This window comes from Melozone crissalis, unplaced genomic scaffold (genome assembly GCF_028551555.1).
Source record: "Melozone crissalis strain CALT ecotype California unplaced genomic scaffold, PUWL_Pcris_2 ptg000018l_1, whole genome shotgun sequence".
NCBI classification, from domain to species: Eukaryota; Metazoa; Chordata; class Aves; order Passeriformes; family Passerellidae; genus Melozone; species Melozone crissalis.
In genome coordinates, this window is record NW_026535796.1 from 2,134,477 (window position 1) to 2,153,596 (window position 19,120).

General features: G+C 51.8%; 3 protein-coding genes across 3 annotated transcripts; all 3 read left to right on the forward strand.

Annotated features, from left to right (window-relative positions):
- The first annotated feature begins 3,107 nt into the window (after positions 1 to 3,107).
- Positions 3,108 to 4,028, forward strand: LOC128936976 (mas-related G-protein coupled receptor member H-like). Its single transcript, XM_054276288.1, has one exon. The coding sequence runs from the start codon at positions 3,108 to 3,110 to the stop codon at positions 4,026 to 4,028; it is 921 nt and encodes a 306-aa protein (XP_054132263.1).
- A 5,039-nt stretch (positions 4,029 to 9,067) lies between these two features.
- LOC128937050 (mas-related G-protein coupled receptor member H-like) lies at positions 9,068 to 9,976 on the forward strand. Its single transcript, XM_054276409.1, has one exon. It carries the CDS (start codon positions 9,068 to 9,070, stop codon positions 9,974 to 9,976), a length of 909 nt encoding a protein of 302 aa, XP_054132384.1.
- Positions 9,977 to 16,657: 6,681 nt separating this feature from the next.
- On the forward strand, positions 16,658 to 17,592 carry LOC128937051 (mas-related G-protein coupled receptor member D-like). The gene is given in 2 exon segments (XM_054276410.1): positions 16,658 to 17,033; positions 17,036 to 17,592. Coding segments are annotated over 2 exon segments (933 nt in total).
- The last annotated feature ends 1,528 nt before the right edge of the window (positions 17,593 to 19,120 follow it).

The following is a 19,120-nucleotide window of genomic DNA, read 5'->3' on the forward strand; positions in this document are numbered from 1 at the left end:
CGTGTTATCCATTAAACAAAGAGAGACTGCATATTCTGGTAGGAATTAAAACAAACAAAAGATGGATATCAAAATATAATATATTGAGAGTACTTTGGAGAGTATTTATAAATAGTCTGGGATAGTATAGTGTATAAAAATGCCTGAAAATTGTTGTTTCTTTGGACATATTTCTGGCAAATAAATTTCCAATATGTCCACAATTTTGACTCAAAATTGTTACTAGTCTAACACAGTTTTGCTGTTAGGCTTAAACATCTTGGTGTCAGAGGGGACACAGCCATGGTTTATCCTCCCTGGAGCAACCATGATCCCCAGTGCCAAGAGCTGGGCTGGCACAGACATGATGGCCCAGGGGCTCAGCATTCCCCACCCCGAGTGCTCTGTGAGTGTCACAGCAGAGATATCCCCTAAGACCTTTAATTTTTAATTTTGTGAGCCAGGTGCAAAGATGTCTCTGCCTTCAGAAATTCTTCCTCTCCACTTCCTTCAGCTGCTCCCTCAGCAGACTCAGAAGGTGCAGCAGCAAGGAGAGGAGGAGGCCGTGATCCTCAGCACAGCCACCCCCTTCCAGGAGCCGGGTGGCACCTGTGTTTGTCACCATGGGCTCCACGGGCATCACCCCCCTCCCTGGGGCTTCCCTGAGGCCACCAGCCCCACCACACCCCACACCTTCTCTCCAGCCCCACCACACCCCACACCTTCTTTCCAGACCCACCACACCCCACACCTTCTCTCCAGCCCCACCACACCCCACACCTTCCCACCACATCTTCCCAGCAGCTCCATCATGTCCCACCCCTCCCACACCACCCTCCCATCCCACTCCCCATGCAGCCCACCCACCTCCCGTCCTTCCCATCCCTCCCAGCCCCGGGCCTCAGGCTCCACTCCCTCCCCACGGGCTGCTCACCCCAGCCTGCCCCGGAAGGCTTTGGGGCCGTCTTTCTCTTGGAGATGCCCCTTCCCAGCTCCATCCCTGCTCTCCAGCCCCCCAACCTCCTCTGGACACAAACAAGAGGCACTACAGGGATGGCTCCACTGCTCTTCATTGGGCTGGAGAAGCATGGAATTGCCAGGAGGAGCAGAAACACTGCTGGGGCTCCTGAGTGGGGCAGGAGAGGAGCGGGGCTGTCTGCAGGGGAAGGCAGCCTGGGGGGAATTTCTAGAGGATGTCAGAGGGGGCATGATGCCTTAGGATCTTAGCCTTTCTATTTTTCATATCCTGTACTGCATTAGTGCATAACTCTAAGCTCCATGGAAAGTGTTAGTTAACTGTCTGCACATTTTGGTCAGACAAAACAATCCCATTAGGCCTGCATTTCTGTACTGCCTCAGGCCCAGAAAAGTATAGACAGAAGTGAATTGAGGGAGGGCAAACTGGGGCTAAATGACTTCATTACCTGAAGTTGTAATTGGAGGATTAATCCCTGATTTGTAAATGGACCAAACTTATATCTATCTGAAAAACTCATGACCATTGTCCATTTTGGGCGCATCCCCTCTCGGAGGCTTTGAGAGCCCAAGGTGAACCTTTTGAAGGCCTTTCATCAAAGCCTCCTTTTATTCTCTTCACCTGCTCTGGCCTCTGTTCCAGGGAGCCAGCCCAAGGCATCAGGCAGACAGGGGCTGGAGGGGGCAGGAGGGCTCTGGGTGCCACCAATCCCAAATCTGCCACTGGACAGCAGCAGAGCCCAACAGGCCACACCTGCAGCCAGGGAGAGGCCAGGGACCGGGAACCCATCGCGATGGCATGGCATGGCATGGGAATGGATGGCATGGCATGGCATGGATGAGGAGTGATACCAAAATCAGACAGAATAAGTTCCTAACACCAATGGTGTTACCAAGTGAAGTATTGGGCAGCAGGACACGCAGAAGGATCTCTCCTTATTTCTGTGTGTGTTGTGAGACTTTACAACTGTGTTTTTATTCACTATTACCATACATGCATGTGGGAATCCACAAAATCAGAGGGTTTTGGGAAAGCTGCAAAAGGCAGGCCTCAGAGACAGAACTGTGATTAGAGCTAAGCAGCAGCCATGAGATAGGCCAGCAGAAAAATTATTTAAAAAGTAGGAAAGCAAGGACCAATACAACAGTAGTCTGTGCATTAATGCTTGTCTAGAATAATTCCCTAAGCTACAGAAAAGTTTATCTAGCAAGATATTAAGAAGTTTGAAGCTTAATAATAGAGCTCTGTGCATTGTGTTTTAAGGCTTACAAGTAAGTATTGTATTCGAAATAAGAAAGCATTGTTTTAACTAAAGGTATGTGTGCTTATAGTAGTTAGATAAAGCTAATATGTCAATATGCTTTTGCTTTGTGTGATATGTCAAGAAGCTTATAAACTAAGTTGTAACATTAAGTTCTTAGTCTGCTGCTGGGATGTGAGCTGGTGGCATCTTCCCATTGTCATAACAATGTAATGAGACTGATGCTGAAAAATAAAACAGCTCAAGGCACGTTTCACAGCAGTCCCATCCCGTTTGTGATTTGTACATATACCCCTGGCCAGCGATGCATAGACATTAAAAAGTTTTTCTTATCTAAAGAACACCTTAAACATAAATGTAAATACCATTTTCCTAGAACTAATTTCCATGCATCCACTTCCTACTGGGAGTCCTCTGATGGCCCTGGAGGTTCATTGAGAGGGGTCTCTGGTGGTGACCTTGCCCTGAACTTTTCCTTTGGCCATGTGCTCTTGCTTCTCCTTACAGAACTTTTGCCAGAACTAATGCGGACCTCCTTATGTTTGTCTGCGCTGGCTTCAGGCACGTTTATCACACAGGGTCCACACTTCCACATATTTTTATCTATTTGCCCAGTTAGTCTTTAAGCAACTTCAAGAGAGTTGAAAATGTTTATTCTCTCTTCTTTATCAATCCCCTGCACACCAGCCCATGCCCCCTCCTCCCTCTCCCACCCCACCATTCCCACTGCCCTCCTCCCCTGCACATCTCACTCCTCCCCACTGAATCCTTCCCACTGCAGGGAGTTGCTGAGGAGCCACATGGTCCATCCCTGCATTCTCCAAGCACTGACTGCCCATCCACTCTGACCACAGCCAGGGCCACATCCCACTGCCTGCCCAGCATCCATCCATGGAGGTGAGCACCGTGTCCCCATCTCCTGCCTCACCCACTGAAGGAGACAATGTCTGTGTTTTCGATGTCACCGATGTGGCCATACACAGTGTGGCACTGCTCATCTGCCTCTGTGGGCTGGCTGGGAACGGGGCTGTCATCGGCCTCCTCAGCCTGAAAAGAAGGAATGCTGGCTTCTTTGACCTGGCTGTCATTGACTTCCTCTTCCTCCTCTTTGCGGTCCCCTCTGCCCTCCTCAGCCTGATGGAGGATGTGTCCTGCTCTCCTATCGTGCCCTTGATGTACATGAACTTTGTTTTTCAGCTGTCATTGGTCTCCTACTACTGGGTGCTGTTCAGGCTGATGAGCAGCATCCCTGTGTGGTATATGCACAACCTGTGCCAGCTCTGCTGCCGATGGGACCTTCCTCTGCGCCTGCTGTGGGTGGTGGACACTATCCCATACTGGGCCATCTTGGCTCTCTTCACCGTCACTCCCACAGTGACATTCTTTTGCCCATCACACCAGCAGGAGCACTGCCGGGCAGCTCTCATCTCCATGTACACCTTCATCCTGCTCCTCTTCACTGCACCCGTGGTCATTTCTGGCACAATCTATTTCATTAATTCCAAACGAGGCTCCCAGCAGCAGCAACCCAGGAGGCGCGACATGGTTATCGTCATCACTGTGCTCCTCACTCTCATCATCAGCCTCTGCAATTTCCTGCAGCAGCTCGGTTACATCACTGTGTCCTCACAGGTTGTTTTCCTGCTCACCTGCATCCACAGCAGCATCAAACCCTTCATCTACTTCTTGGCAGGGAGGTGCAGGAGGCCCTGCTCCATAAAGTCCCTCTGGCTCTCCCTCCAGAGGGTCTTTGAGGAGGCAGAAGAAAACACTGCCCACAGCCATGATCCTACAATGGACACAGTGGTCTGAGCCTGTTGATCCCTTCCACTGCTCTCCTGAAGGACCCCAGGAGGCCCCAAGGAGGCTGAAGGTTTCCTTGAGCCTCCTGATTAATCAATATCCACAAGATCACCCTCCCTGTGGTGGTGTATTCCTGCAGAAGAAGGGAGCAGGAGCATTGCCTTAGACGATTTTTGTGGGATGCTCTGCAGGGAGCACATTGCAGCATGGCTTTCCTCCTCCCTCCTGGATCCACATGGCTCCAAGCAGTGCAGCTGGGCTCAGTGCTGTTCCCCAGCTCTATTCCCCATGCAATGACCCTCATGGCCTCAGCCCCAGGGAATGAACTCCATCTCCTTTCGCTCAGCAGATGAGTTTCACGGTTTCATGGAACATGGGACATTGCAATCCCTGGGGACACTCCCAGCACGAGATGGCGGTGATTTCCCAAATCTCAGCAGGGCTCAAGCCTCTGCTCTGGATGGCAGGAGAGGGGTTGGGATGTTGGGATCACAGGTACTGTGTTCATGTTGAGAGTTGTAATGCTGATCTCTGACCATTGTGGGGAGCCGAAGCCCGAAGCGCTGCACAAGCTCGGGGAAGGCGGGAGGGAGGAGGAGCTGTGTTGGAAAAGCGGAATGTGTCTGAATGTGGGGAATGGATTATCGGGGGGTGGTTTACCAAGCGGGTACAAAGCCTTTTTTTGTTTTGGGCCGTGTGCCTCTGGCCGTGCCTCTGAATTCTAGTGCGCACTGAGCACTGTTCCTTTTACCTTGTCCCTTGTTGTAGTTTAATAAATTTTTAAAATTTTGAGAAGTGAGGCGTCGTTTCTCACAACAAAGAAAATGATCACGTGATTCCTAGGGAAAATGAAAAAAATCAACATCAACAAGTCCGAGGCTGTGGAACTCCGTGGAAGCCAAAGATGCAAAACCATTTCCAGCTGCCCTGTGACTGCACCGAGCCCTGGAAAACAACACCGGGACAGGGCACAGAGAGGAGCCAGCAGGACGGGAATGGGGAGCTCCTGGTGAGCTGGGCACTTTCTCCTTCATGTCTCTGACCTGGCAGGAGCCGCTTTAGGACATGGATCCCAAAGGAGCAAGAGGGACCAGGAAGCGCCGCTGATCTGCACAGACCCCTTTGCCTGCTGCTGCCCCACAGGGAACAGGTCAGTGAATGTTTGCCTTCCTCCCTACCCCACCTTCCTCTCCTGCAGCAGCTGCTCTGTTCCTGACACCCTCTCCCGGTGACCGCAGGGCCCTCCCCAGCTGCCCCCTGCTCTGCCCTGTGCTTCCCCTCTGTGTCTTGACACAGAAATCAGCTGAAATAAACTTTCTAACACAATGGGAAGCAGCATTATAAAGCAGGAATTCCTTACCTGCACAGAAGGATCTCTCCCTGATCTGTGTGCAGTGAGACTTTATCCATCATAACCATACAGTCATTAAAGTGTGTTTATTATCTAATACATACATATCACTTTCCTAGAACTCATTTCCAGACATAGGAACAGGGGAAAGAGCCAGTGGGGTGTAACAGCTTTCATGAAAACTTCTTGTGTCTCCCTAACTTAGGGGATGCTCCCCAGGGCCTCCACAACTCCCAGTTTTTATATTATTAAGAAAGCTTCTCTGAAGGATTAACTGAATTAACACAAAATGACAAAAACAATCAAAACCGCGCATAAGACAATTTTCAAAATGCAAACTATTCTGAGTTCTCAATGTCCAAAGAGATTTCCTGGAGTGTCTCAGAGCTGGCAGGAGGAATGCAGGGTTTTCTTAGTACGGTTTATCAGGAAACTGAGTCAGGAGAAGGTTCCCTCAGCAGAGACTGGTTCTCTGCTACGTGTGATAGCGTTGCTGGCTGTAATTGGCTCTGTACGAGGCAGTGTAGGTGCTGGTGTGCCTGCTGGAAACTCCAAATAGAAATCATTAACTTTTCAGAAAAAGATGGTTACTTTAGGGGAGCTTTCCTTTCTTTCCCTCCCAATTACCCTCCCTCTGATATTACTAAGGAACTCTGGGGTAAGGGATTAGTTAAGGGAGGGTATGGAAAGGGGGGAAAGGTGGTAGGAATTTGTGGGAAAATAAAAAAGGGGTAATAGGACAATGGAAAGGAAAAGGAAAAAGTGGGAGGGGGGCAGGGAGGCCACTGGACTTTACTAGCAGGGAGGAATTGAGGAAGGGTATTAGAAGTGGGACTCATTGGACTGGAAGGTTCTTTCATTATCAACCTGGACTTTTGGATGCTGGACACCTCATTGGTGTTCTGTGTTCTTCTTCCTTTTAGGGTATTGCTGGGACTTGATGGTTGTTGGTTTGGGGTTCTATTTCCTTGGTAGGTGTGTGGAGGACTTCTATGGTGTGGATAATATTTTGCAGGTTTGCAGACTGGTGCATGTTTACTACCTTGCACTGGAACTCCACCAGGTCCTGTCACATTGGCTGCTTGGGTGCCTTTTCTTCCTTGTATTATATTCCACAATTCCTCCATTTCCTGGACTGTGGAGGTATTTCACAGGGTTATTCTTTGTAGCAGTCTGATGAACAAACACATCTTTGTTATCACTCTGGGTACACATTGATCCATTACACATTGATCCATTTTACTGTCCCCAAAATGTTCATGGCAAGGACTTTTTACCTTTGCCAGTGGGTTTGTGTTTGTGTTGCTGGTGCTGGGTGTGGTGCTGGTGCTGGATGTGGTGCTGGTGCTGGTGTGCTGCCATGTGAAGTTTGTCCCACTGCCAGTACCGGTGGCTGTGCTGGAGCTCGGCCCCCTCCCGGGTCTGTCTCAGATGGTGCCCAGGGCGCTGCCAGCACGGGGCTCTCAGGGCAGCCACGGTGGGCAGGGGATGGTGGTTTCACTGAGCCACTCGCTGCTTTTTCCCTGATGGGCCCTGATCTTTGTACTGCCCCAAGAGCAGGGTCAGCCCACCAGGCCCCGAGAGAGTAAAACCTGGACTACCCTCCATGTGTGTGGGTGGGGGGAACTCCGAACATGTCACCTCACAGCAGAATTAAACATCTGTGGATGCTGTGCAAAGGCCCTTTTTGCTTCTTTGCACTTCACTACTAGCAATGCAGGGTGCTACAAATGGTGCCGCACGTTGGGTGCCAGCTGATGCCAGCCACTGGAGCCTTTAGCTTGCTCTTCCAGGACACCCGCAGCCACGCCAAGGTGTATGGAACAGCTCCAGGATGAATTCACCAGGAGCCGAACCTCAGAGCTGCAGCTCTACAGTGGGATTAACTCTACCAGCATCTGGGATTAAAGTAAAAGAGTCAAAGGATGATCCCGGCCTGGTCTCCCAATAGTCCTTTAATGCAGAGATTTGGAAGGGAAAGAGGGAGAGAACAGCTCTCTAGTGGTTTATAGCAGGCCAAAACCAGTGGGCAGGTACAAACAGCCAGCCAAGGGGATAACCTCAGGGGAGGAGCAAGGGGAGAGGTTTACATCAGGTGTAGATACATCTTAGGGGGAAACCAACTTGGAACATAGCGAGGGATTTGGAAGCAACCATTGTCAGAGAACCTGGATTATGAAACTGAAGGCTGGGGTAACCTCAGTGATTGTGTTCACTGAGTGCTGAGATATTAAAGGTGACCTTGCCTTGAACTTTTCCTTTGGCCTTCTTGTTACAACACTTGCCCTGACACCATTGCAGGCCTCCTTATCTGTTTCTACATTAGTTCCAGGCACTTTTATCATCCTGTGTGATCCTGAGGAGCACACTGGAGCTGGGCTTTCCTCCTCCCTCCTGGGTCCTAGAACACTATGGCCAAGAGGAGCAGGGACACTGCTGGAGTCCCTGGTGGAGCAGAGGAGGAGAAAGACTGTCAGGGAAAAACGTCAGCCCTGGGTGGGTTCTGGGGTGTCAGGGCAGGCTGGAGGGGTCAGGAGAGGGTCAGAGGGAGCTGCAGGGGGTCTGGATGCTGGCAAAGGCAGAGGAGAGCAGAGCCTGACAGGCCACGCTCAGAGTGGGGGAGCAGCTCCATCTGGGAAAGCTGTGGGATGTGACAGGATGGGGTGAGGTTGGAGAGTGGGGTGGGGATGGGATTAGGAGAGGAGAGGAGAGGAGAGGAGAGGAGAGGAGAGGAGAGGAGAGGGACCAGCTCACATCAGCTTCCTCAGGCCATAGGAAGTCTTTGGCAATGATCCCAGAGTTCTTCCTGGAACAGGAGTTACTACTGAGAAATACCCAGCTGCCTCACCAGCACTGCCAGCATTCCAGAGCCACCAGCACCAACAGCATCCTTCTGCTGCTGGAGGGACAGTGACCCCGAAGGGAAGAGAAACAAGACATGGTACAAGTCTGTCAGGAGAGAGAAGGCAGTAGGAGAAAGGGACAGTCTCCAGGGAAGGAATGTTTCTCATCAGGAGGAAATAGGGAGGCATTTGCAAAATGTTTCATTTGAAGCTTTTGACAAAAGTCACTTCCTCTGTCTGAAAAAAAACCCCACGACCAAAAACTCAGAGGAAGTGACATTCTGACGTAGCCAAAGATGCAATTTCCAACTCCCCCCATGACTCCTGGTGAGCAACACCAGGACAGGGCACGGAGAGGAGCCAGAGGGACAGGAATGGGGAGCTCCTGGTGACCTGGGCACTTTCTCCTTCATGTCCCTGCTCTGCCAGGAGCCGCTTTTGGACACGGAACCCAAAGGAGCAAGAGGGACCAGGAAGCGCCACTGATCTGCACAGACCCCTTTGCCTGCTGCTGCCCCACAGGGAACAGGTCAGTGGAATGTTTGCCTTCCTCCCTACCCCACCTTCCTCTCCTGCAGCAGATGCTCTGTGCCTGCCTCCCTTTCCCGGTGACCACAGGGCCCTCCACAGCTTCCCCCTCCTCTGCCCTGTGTCAGAACAACCCAACCCTCCCACCCCACCATTCCCACTGCCCTCCTCCCCTGCACATCTCACTCCTCCCCACTGAACACTTTTCACTGCAGGGAGCTGCCGAGGAGCCACATGGTCCATCCCTGGATTCTCCAAGCACTGACTGCCCATCCACTCTGACCACAGCCAGGGGCCACATCCCACTGCCTGCCCAGCGTCCATCCATGGAGGTGACCACCGTGTCCCCATCTCCTGCCTCACCCACTGAAGGAGATGATCTCTGTGAGACAGATGTCACCGATGTGGCCATACACAGTGTGACCCTGCTCATCTGCCTCTGTGGACTGGCTGGGAATGGGGCTGTGCTCTGGCTCCTCAGCCTGAAAAAGGGTAATCGTTACTTCTTTTATATGGCTTTCATTGACTTCCTCTTCCTCCTCTTTGTAGTCCCCTCTACCTTCCTCTTCCTGGTGGAGGACGTGTCCTGCTCCCCTATTGTGCCCTTTATGTACGTGAGTTTCCTTTTCCAGCTGTCAGTGGTCCCCTACTACAGGGCACTGGTGTCTCGAAGGACTGCACAGTCTATGCAAAAGCTCTGCAAGCTCTGCTGCGGCTGCCGCCTTCCCAAGCACCTGATGTGGGTGGTGGGAAGTGTCCAATACTGGGCCTTCTTTGCTCTCTTTGCTGTCATTCCCACAGTGACATTCCTGTGCCCATCACACCAGCAGGAGCTCTGCCGGGCAGCTCTCATCTCCATATACACCATCATCCTGCTCCTCTTTGTGGTACCCGTGGTCACTTCCCGCACAATCGTCCTCATGAGGGCCAAGTGGGGCTCCCAGCAGCAGCAGCCCAAGAGGCGCGACATTGTTATCCTCATCACTGTGCTCTTCACTCTCTTTCTCAGCCTCTGGAATTTCCTGCAGCAGCTCGGTTACCTCACTGTGCCCTTCCAGGTTGTTTTCCTGCTCAACTGCATCCACAGCAGCATCAAACCCTTCGTCTACTTCTTGGCAGGGCAGTGCTGGTGGCCCTGCACGATGGGGTCCCTCCAGTGCTCCCTCCAGAGGGTCTTTGAGCAGCAAAAAACTAAAAACCACAGAAATAAGTCTCGCACAGAAACAGCAGTCTGAGCCTGTTGATCCCTTCCACTGCTCTCCTGAAGGACCCCAGGAGGCCCCAAGGAGGCTGAAGGTTTCCTTGAGCCTCCTGATTAATCAATATCCACAAGATCACCCTCCCTGTGGTGGTGTATTCCTGCAGAAGAAGGGAGCAGGAGCATTGCCTTAGACGATTTTTGTGGGATGCTCTGCAGGGAGCACATTGCAGCATGGCTTTCCTCCTCCCTCCTGGATCCATACGGCTCCAAGCAGTGCAGCTGGGCTCAGTGCTGTTCCCCAGCTCTATTCCCCATGCAATGACCCTCATGGCCTCAGCCCCAGGGAATGAACTCCATCTCCTTTGCCTCAGCAGATGAGTTCCATGGTGTTTTCAGGGAGATCTTGCCTCAAAGAATGGGACACCTTAATCCCTGGGGACACACCCATCATGGAGTGGCAGTGATTTCCCAAATCCGTGCAGGGCTGGTGCCTCTGGATGGCAGGAGAGGGGTTGGGATCACTGGGAGCATCCTTCCCCTTCTGTCCAGCAGAGCCAGCCCTGCATTCCCAGCTGATGGGAAGGGACACCAGGTAGGGCTGCAGAGCTGGGGAGGGACAGCAACATTCCCTTATCCTTTCACTGGGAATTTGTCACATTCTTGAATTCCAGAATTGAATCCTTCTGAGTAAAGTGTAGGGTCGATAGTGAACTCCACTGAACTCCAGTGCCTGTATCCGGAAAGTACATGGAATATGGAAATTCCCATCACCAGATGCTTGGACCATTGAATTGCACAGAAATTAGGGGGTTATGCTGCTCTTCTGCAGAATGGGGCCATCCATCCTCTGGTTCCCCAGCATCAGTGTCCAGGGAAGCCCTTGAGCATCTCCATCCTGAACCTGGCCACCCTCAGGAGGAGCTGCACAGCCACTCTGCACAGCAGCTCCAGCCACAGCCCAGCCTGTCCTGATCTTCGTCATTCTGAAATTACCCCTCAATCAGATTTGGATTCATGGTTTTTGTTTGATTCCACTCTGGAAGTTCCAGCCTCTGAATTTGTTGAATAAACAACATCCAGGATTCACTGCAGGGCCTGTCCCTGTTAAACAGTGTCCAAAATGGCTCATTTCCTTCTTTTATCCCATTCTAAAGCCTCTGGCTGCTCTGGGAGCAGGGCAGGTCCGTGTCTCATACCAGAGCCCTTCCTAAGCCATGTGCCTGCAATGCTTGGGATGATGTTGGCAGTGCCAAGAGCTCCAGATTCCTCCTGGCACAGACCTGGGCAGCAGCCACATCTCTTGCTCAGGGGGAAGTTGTCCCTCCTTTTCCCACTGCCTTAAATCCAGGGGAAACCAATGTGCCACTGCTTCTGGAAAGGGAAGTGAGAGTGAAAGCTCTGGGTGGTGAGTCAGGCTTTGGAGACACACGTGAGGTTTAACAGCTATGGAGCATTTATTAACAGTGTTGTTAATGATTTATAGAAGAGAAAGACTTGGACATCTGAAAGGGGTTTTCTCTCCTTGATTCTCATTTCCTGTCCATTGGAAAGACAAAACTTTCCAAGGTACAACCTCTGGCCCAGGGAAGCACAACTCACCCAAAGCGTCCCTCCCAAGGCAAGTGCAGAAGGACCATTATCCTTCCATGTACTTTTTCTCCTTCCCAGCACCTTCCTTGTCTCCAATGCCACCCAGGCCCTCCCCACCTGAGCTTCCTTTCAAAAGAGCAAGACTTCAAAGCAAAAGGTTTTCTGGTTGTCTCTGCCCATGGCAAAAGGAGAGATGAAATGAGATTATCTCTACCGTTCCTTCTGTTATGTTTGCCCAATTATCCCATCATAAAAAGGCCAAACAATATTAAAAGTAGTAACAATTTTAATTAAATAGTTTAGAAAATATATGAACAAGGGATAATTTGGTTCAAATAATAGCGCATAAGCAAAAACAACCGCGGGGTACGGAGGGCAGAGTTCAATGACCCTTGCCACTTCACGTACAAGCTTGCCAAGTGAAAGTCACCCCTTATATGCCATGTGTCAACACCATCTCCTCCTATTTTTGGTTCGTCACTTTTCTGTCTCCGCCCTCCTCACCACCTTTACCATGCATGCGTCACCACTCGGTTTGGTGGTCGCACAAGTCTTTGGGGGTCGTCACTGATGAAGGCTCTGTAGTCTTCTTCGTTGTCCTTTAATTCACCTTTGGGTGGCACATGCGCACCAAGCCAGTACAATGTAAGCCAAGACTAACGTATCACTGCATCTACATATCAAAGCAATAAGTCCCTTATAATTAGGATTTTCTTGGACCCAACCAGGTTCTTGGTCATTTTTAGCAACAGTATCTTCAGCTTCTTTCCTGTGGTCCTTGAAAACATCTGCTGGGAAGGGGGGTTGGGTGGAGCCCCTCCTTTCCCTCTCTTCTTTGGCATTACAACTTTTAGCTATTAACTATTTTATTATTCTCAAATATTAATTACTGTATCAATATTGATTACTGTTTCAATTTTTATCAGCATCAATCATACCTATTTATCACACCTCCAACCTGTCCTGGGTGACTTTATGAGCTGAATTGTATCCCCATTCATCTGTTTAGCCCAGAAATAGGTTTTGCACAATTCAGACTGGTTCTTGAGCAAAGAGGGGGAGAGCAGATGCAGCAGTTTGTTTTCAGAAGCTGCGCTCACTCCTCCCCATTCCTGCTCCCAGACCGTGCTGTCTGCAGCACAGACATGCAGCACAGAGCTCTCCTTTGCTTTTATGCTTTTTCAGCTGGCTGAGGCAGAGAAGTTCCCTGGACTGTGGTTTTCCTTTTGCTTGGAACTGTTCAAACCTGCTCTGGACTGAAAACCCAGAAGAGCACTGGGAGCTCACACCTGTGGCCCACCAGGGCCTGGGACGCGGCATTTTCCAGCACCAGAGGGACTGAGAAGGGACTGAGTGAGCCAACCTACACTCCACAACAAGGACTGTCTGAATTTGCCAACTCTTCAGAACAGCAAGAGATTTTATTGTTTCATATTGCTTTCATTTGTTATGCTTGTAAATACTTTGCTTGTTAAATAAACAGTTTTTCCCACTTTTCTCTCTGGAAATCTTTTCCTGAACCAGCTGGGGAGGGAGGGGCTGCTTGAATTTGTTTTCGAGAGAGATCTCATTTGGAGGCCTCCACCTGAATGTAGCCTAAAGCAGGACACATCCCAAACCATTCCATGAGGATTCCTCATGACATCCAGCATCCAGCCCCAGGCAGGAATTCCCCTGCTGCACACAGCACCAGCCTGACAGAGCTCAAGGAGCATTTGGACAATGCTCTTAGGCACAGGCTGGGATTGTTGGGATGTCCTGTGCAGGGCCAGGAGCTCAACTCCATGCTCCTTGTGGCTCCCTTCCAACTCTGGATATTTTATTGTTCTATACTTTGATGATGCTGTTTCATGATTATTCCACCTGATGATGATTCCACTGTGTTGTCCCTGTTCCCTGGCTCTGGCACAAAAGCCTCAAAAGCCCTCTGCAAGGCAACACTACCAGAGGGGGTGAATTCCTTTGCACAGCTCCCAGCCAGGAGGTAAATCAGAGGATGGGCACTGCTGTTGGCTGAGGAGCCAGAGCACAGCCCCATTCCCACCATCCCACACAGGCACAGCAGCAGCAGCAGCAGCAGCAGCAGTGGGACAGGCACTTTGCTCCACTGCCTGCTGTCACACTGGCTCCAGTTGTCGTGGCTCTCCTCATTCCAGCTCCCCTGGGATGCCTTCCCACTGGGCTGGCTCCAGCAGGCAGGGCTGGCTCCCTCCGTGCCAGGGGACAAAGTGCTCATGGGGACACCTCTGCTGCTTCTCCTGCCCTCACACAGCTGCAGGGCTGACAAACAGACACACCAGAGCAACGCTGCTGTCCCCCAAATGTGGCTTTCCCATCTTTTCCCACCCACAGCTTCCATGTAGAGCAGCACAGGGAGGGGTGAGGGACAGGACAGATGGCAAGGAGGATGTGGGAGCCTGGTCCTGTGTGCCTGGCACAAAAGCCAGGGAGATACCTCCTTCCTGGCTGTGGACAGGACACAGCTGGAGGAGAAAGACAATTGGAGAAGTAAGGAATTGCCCATGAAGATATCAGAGAGCAAATGGCTTTGGGATGGATCTGAGCTGGACTCTCAGGTGTCAGTTGATGTCACTGAGCTGCTGGATTCCTTCAGCAGGACACTCGTTTCAACATTCCCTCCCTTTTCCCACAGTGTTTATAGCTCTTAATTCCCTACAGGCCTCAATTCTGCCCCCAAAATCAATAACCAGGTTCCACCCAATGAGGGGGCCCTGACGAAGGTGGAAGAGAAGAGTCTGACCTGGTTTCCTCTGGCAGCCTGGAGAACTTGCCCGCAGTGCACTGCCCTCAGCTGCCAGGCTCCAGCTGCTGTCCCTGGGCTGGGATCTGCAGGAGGTTCCCTGGAATGGTCCCTTGGGAAAGGGGAGCGCAGCCCGCGGGCTGAGCCCGAGCAGCGTCCGGCGCGGGCTCTGTCCCAGCTCCTGCCACAGCCCCTGCTCTCCGTGCTGCCTCGTGTTCTCCAGGGCTCTCACACACAGGCAGCTGCCTCAGAGCCTGCCACGGGCTCAGGGCTCTGCTCCTCAGCTGCTCTTCACTCTGCCCGGGAAATGAGCAACGGGAGAGAGCCTCAGCAACCACACCTGTGCCCAGAGCACTTGGTCTCCAACTCAGCTTCTATTCTATTTTATAGCAACCTCAATCCAGAAATCTTATCTTTTGAACAGCCTGAACTTGCCCATCCTTATTTCTGGGATGGATCCTCAGGACCCTGCACTACAAATGTCCTGTTAAACAATGATTTCTGATTCAAATCTAGTTTTCCCCCTTGCATACCACAGTTTCAGTGGCACTCACCATCCAGTTTCCAAGAGGATTCATGCAGTAATAAATTCTGTGTGCGAGCTGGAGCACAGACACACAGCAGAGGGAAGATTTAGGATGTCATTTCTTCAGAGAAGTGGCAAATCCATGCTGTTCTCTTGGCTTTAATCCTTAGAAAGTTGCAGGTTTCCTCTGAGTCACCATCTACACTGCATTGGGAGTCAGACAGCAGCCTACAGTGAATTCCAAGCAAGTCCTAGAAAGCTGAGGTGAGGTGATTCCTACCCAGGCTGACATATGCCTCAGGGATCTGGGATGCTCCTCCTGGAAACTGCTGGCCCTGGGACCAGAACTGTCACCTCCCTTCCTGCTGACACCGTGTTTGTGTCCCCAGCTATGGAATCTCATATCCCCTCACCAGCCCAATCCTTTCAAGGGCAAACACTTCATGATCCAGGAGCTGATGGGGCTCTAGAATCGGTGGAGAGGCATTTTGGACAAGGGCATGGAGTGACAGGACAAGGGGCAATGGCTTCCCACTGACAGAGGGTGGGTTTAGCTTGGATATTGGGACGAAATCCTTCCATGTAAGGGTGGTGAGGCCCTGGCACAGGTTGGCCAGAGGGATGGGGTCAGGTAAAAACAAACACAAGTGCTCCGAAGTCTGAGGAGGAGGAGGATGAGCCCTAATGGTGGGCTGGAAAGAGGACCACAGCAACCCAAAACCTGGTCCCTAATAGCTTTCACTGCAGCATCAGGGGTATTGGCAGGAATCAGGGTGGTTTCTAAGTGCTGCTGACCTGGCTGCAAGCAACTGAGTGCTGTCCGTCCCTTGGGCTGTGTAAGCCTGCATTGGAATGACAGAAATGGGAATTCTCAGCTCAGTTTGTTTTCTTGAGGCCAGGGGAGGTTTTGGCAATGATCCCGGACCTCTTCCTAGAAGGGGAGTTGTTTCTGAGCACTCAGATGCTGTGAGCATTTCCAGCACTGCCAGCATTCCAGTGCCACCAGCCCCACCAGCAGCTCTCTGCTGATGGAGGGACAATGACCTCTCTGGGTAGATAAATGAGGGATGGTTGAAACCTGCAGAGAGAGGGGAAGTATTTGGAGAATGTCCCATCTGAAAGAGTTTTTCTATTCAGGAGGAAATGAGGAGCCATTCAAAAAATCTGCATGTCGAGCTACTTCCTCTATGGCAGAAAATAATGGTCAAGACAAATAACTCCGAGGAAGTAGCCAAAGATGTAATTTCCTTCTCCCCCCTAACTCCACCAAGGCTAGGGAAACAACACCAGGAAAGGGCACAGAAAGAGGAGGCAGCAGGACGGGAATGAGGAGCTCCTGGTGACCTGGGCACTTTCTCCTTCATGTCCCTGACCTGGCAGGAGCCGCTTTAGGACATGGATCCCAAAGGAGCAAGAGGCACCAGGAAGCGCCGCTGATCTGCACAGACCCCTTTGCCTGCTGCTGCCCCACAGGGAACAGGTCAGTGGAATGTTTGCCTTCCTCCCTACCCCACCTTCCTCTCCTGCAGCAGCTGCTCTGTTCCTGACACTCTCTCCTGGTGACTGCAGTGCCCTCCCCAGGTCATCCATCCTCTGCTCTGCACTTCCCTTCCACATCCCCTGCAGAACAGCCCAAACCTCCCCCCTCCCTCTCCCACCCCCACCATTTCCACAGCTCTCCTCCCCTGCACATCTCACTCCTCCCCACTGAATCATTCCCACTGCAGGGAGCTGCTGAGGAGCCACATGGTCCATCTCTGGATTCTCCAAGCACTGACTGCCCATCCACTCTGACCACAGCCAGGGGCCACATCCCACTGCCTGCCCAGCGTCCATCCATGGAGGTGACCACCATGTCCCCATCTCCTGCCTCACCCACTGAAGGAGATGATCTCTGTGAGACAGATGTCACCAGCGTGGCCATACACAGTGTGACCCTGCTCATCTGCCTCTGTGGGCTGGCCGGGAACGGGGCTGTGCTCTGGTTCCTTGGGTCCCATTTTTTGTCCAGGAACAACACCATCCTTTACATTCTGATGCTGACTTTTTTGGACTTCCTCCTCCTCCTCTTTGTGTTGCCCTCCACTCTACTCTTCCTGCTGGAGAATGTGTCCTGCTCTATCATCAGGCCCTTGCAGTACGTGGGGTTGCTTTTCAGGATGTCAGTGGTGTCACACAGCGTGTGGCTGTGCACACTGACATTCATCAGCATCAATGGTGCAGGTCCATCCACTGCCCGCTCTGGCACTGCTGCCACCATCCCCAGCAGCTGTTGAACGTGATCCATGCCATGCTCAGGGCCTTCTTCATCACTTTCATCATTGTCATTGCCATAATATTTTCTCTATGCATTGTCCTGCTATCTGAGCATTGCTGGGTTTCTTACATCTCCATGCATGCCTCCAACCTCCTCCTCTGTGCTCCCTTCATCCTCATTTCCAGCAAAATTGTCTTCACTCATTTCAAGCCTGGCTTCCATCAGCAGCAGCCCAAGAGACTCGACATTGTTATCTGCCTCATTGTGCTCTTCACTCTGCCCCTCAGCCTCCGCCATTTCCTGCCGGAACTCAGCTACACCATTGTGCCCTCCCAGGTTGTATTCCTGCTCATCTGCATCCACAGAAGCAGCAACCCCATCATTTGCTTCTTGGTGGGGAGGTGCTGGAGGCCCTGCTCTGTGGGGTCCCTCCTGCTCTCCCTCCAGAGGGTCTTTGAGGAGCCAGAAGACAACACTAACCACAGCCATGATCCCACCATGTACAGAGAGGCCTGAGCCTCTTGATCCCTTCCACTGCACTGCTGAAGGACCCCAGGACAGTGGCTGAGAGATTCCTTGAGTCACCTGATCAATAAATACCCACAGGATCACCCTCCCTGTGCTGCTGCATCCCCAGCCCCTTTCCAGGTCGCTCTGGGCTCTGATCCGTGCTTGGGAGGCCTCAGCCTTGAGGAGCAGCCCCTGGGCTCAGCTCCTGTGGCGCTGATCAGAAACACCCTCTGCTCCCAGCAACTGCTGCTGTCCAACCACCTCCTGGGCTTTTATCAACAGCCTTGCAAATTATTGTACTGCCCTGGATGCCAGTGCATCCCTGCTCTCCCACTGTCCCAGGAAGCTGCCGGCCCCAAGTGTGGCCAGGCTGAGCCATTGCTGTGAGTGCCGCCCATGCCTTGGGGCCCTGTAAGCAGCGGCCCCAGAGGAGAGCCTTGGAGCTCTGCTGGGCCCAGCAGCGCTGAGCAGAAGCTCCCTGGCACTGGGGCCTCTCCCAGCTGGGATCTCTCCCGGCTGCTGCCCTGGGCTGATCCCCGAACGCCGACGGCTCCTGGGCCCATCCCGCCAGGGCTCCAGGCCCAGCCCTTGGCCCAGGGAGGAGATGCAAAGGGATCCACAGGGAGCATTTCACTGTCTGCCAGGGCAATTGCTCACAGGCACCTTGCACTCACTCTGCCTGGCTGGCTGGCTGTGTGCACACACGTCTGCATCTGCTCTGGCAAATGTGGCAGAAATGCTGCTCTCTCAGCTGTGTTAGTACCTGAGACATCTGACCGGGGCAAGCCTGGAAGCAAGGTTAAGGCATGAGATACATTCCAGCTAAATGCTGTTCATGTCCTTTCTTTGCTAAATTGTTTATTTTCATGTACAAAAGCAGGAATGGCTGGGGGAAGCACAGACACTGCTCATGGTCCTGGGTGGTACAGGGCAGGAGCGGGGCTGTCACAGGGGAAAAGACGGAGCCAGGGAGGGTCTGGAGGTTGTCAGAGGGGTCCAGAAGGGTAAGAGAGTTCTGTAAGTGTCTGGAGGAGGTCAGGAAGGGTCTGGATGCTGCTGATCGCAAATGTCCCAATTGGAGGGCAGCAGTGCCTGATGGGCAGCGCTTCAAGGTGGGGAGCAGCACTGGATGGGATGGGATGGATGGGATGGGATGGGATGGGATGGGATGGGATGGGATGGCATTGCATGGCATGGCATGGCATGGCATGGCATGGCATGGCATGGCATGGGGAGAGGAGTGGAGATCAGAATGGGAGTGATACCAAAATCAGCCAGAATAAACTTTCAAACACAATGGGAAGCATTAGGAAGCAGGAATTCTTTACCTCTTAAGGACACACAGATTGATCTCTCCATATTTCTGTTTGATGTGAGACTTTACAACAGGGTTTTTATTCATCACAACTACACAGAGTCAATAAAGTGTCTTTTTTATATAATAGATAAACATCACTTTACTAGGACTCATTTCCATGCATCCATCTCCTTCTCCAAGTCTTCTCCTGATCCTGGAGGATCATTCAGAGGGGTC

Excerpts from the sequence above, each read along its gene's own strand:
- LOC128936976 (XM_054276288.1), top strand. The coding sequence starts at position 3,108 with ATGGAGGTGAGCACCGTGTCCCCATCTCCTGCCTCACCCACTGAAGGA.
- LOC128937050 (XM_054276409.1), top strand. The coding sequence starts at position 9,068 with ATGGAGGTGACCACCGTGTCCCCATCTCCTGCCTCACCCACTGAAGGA.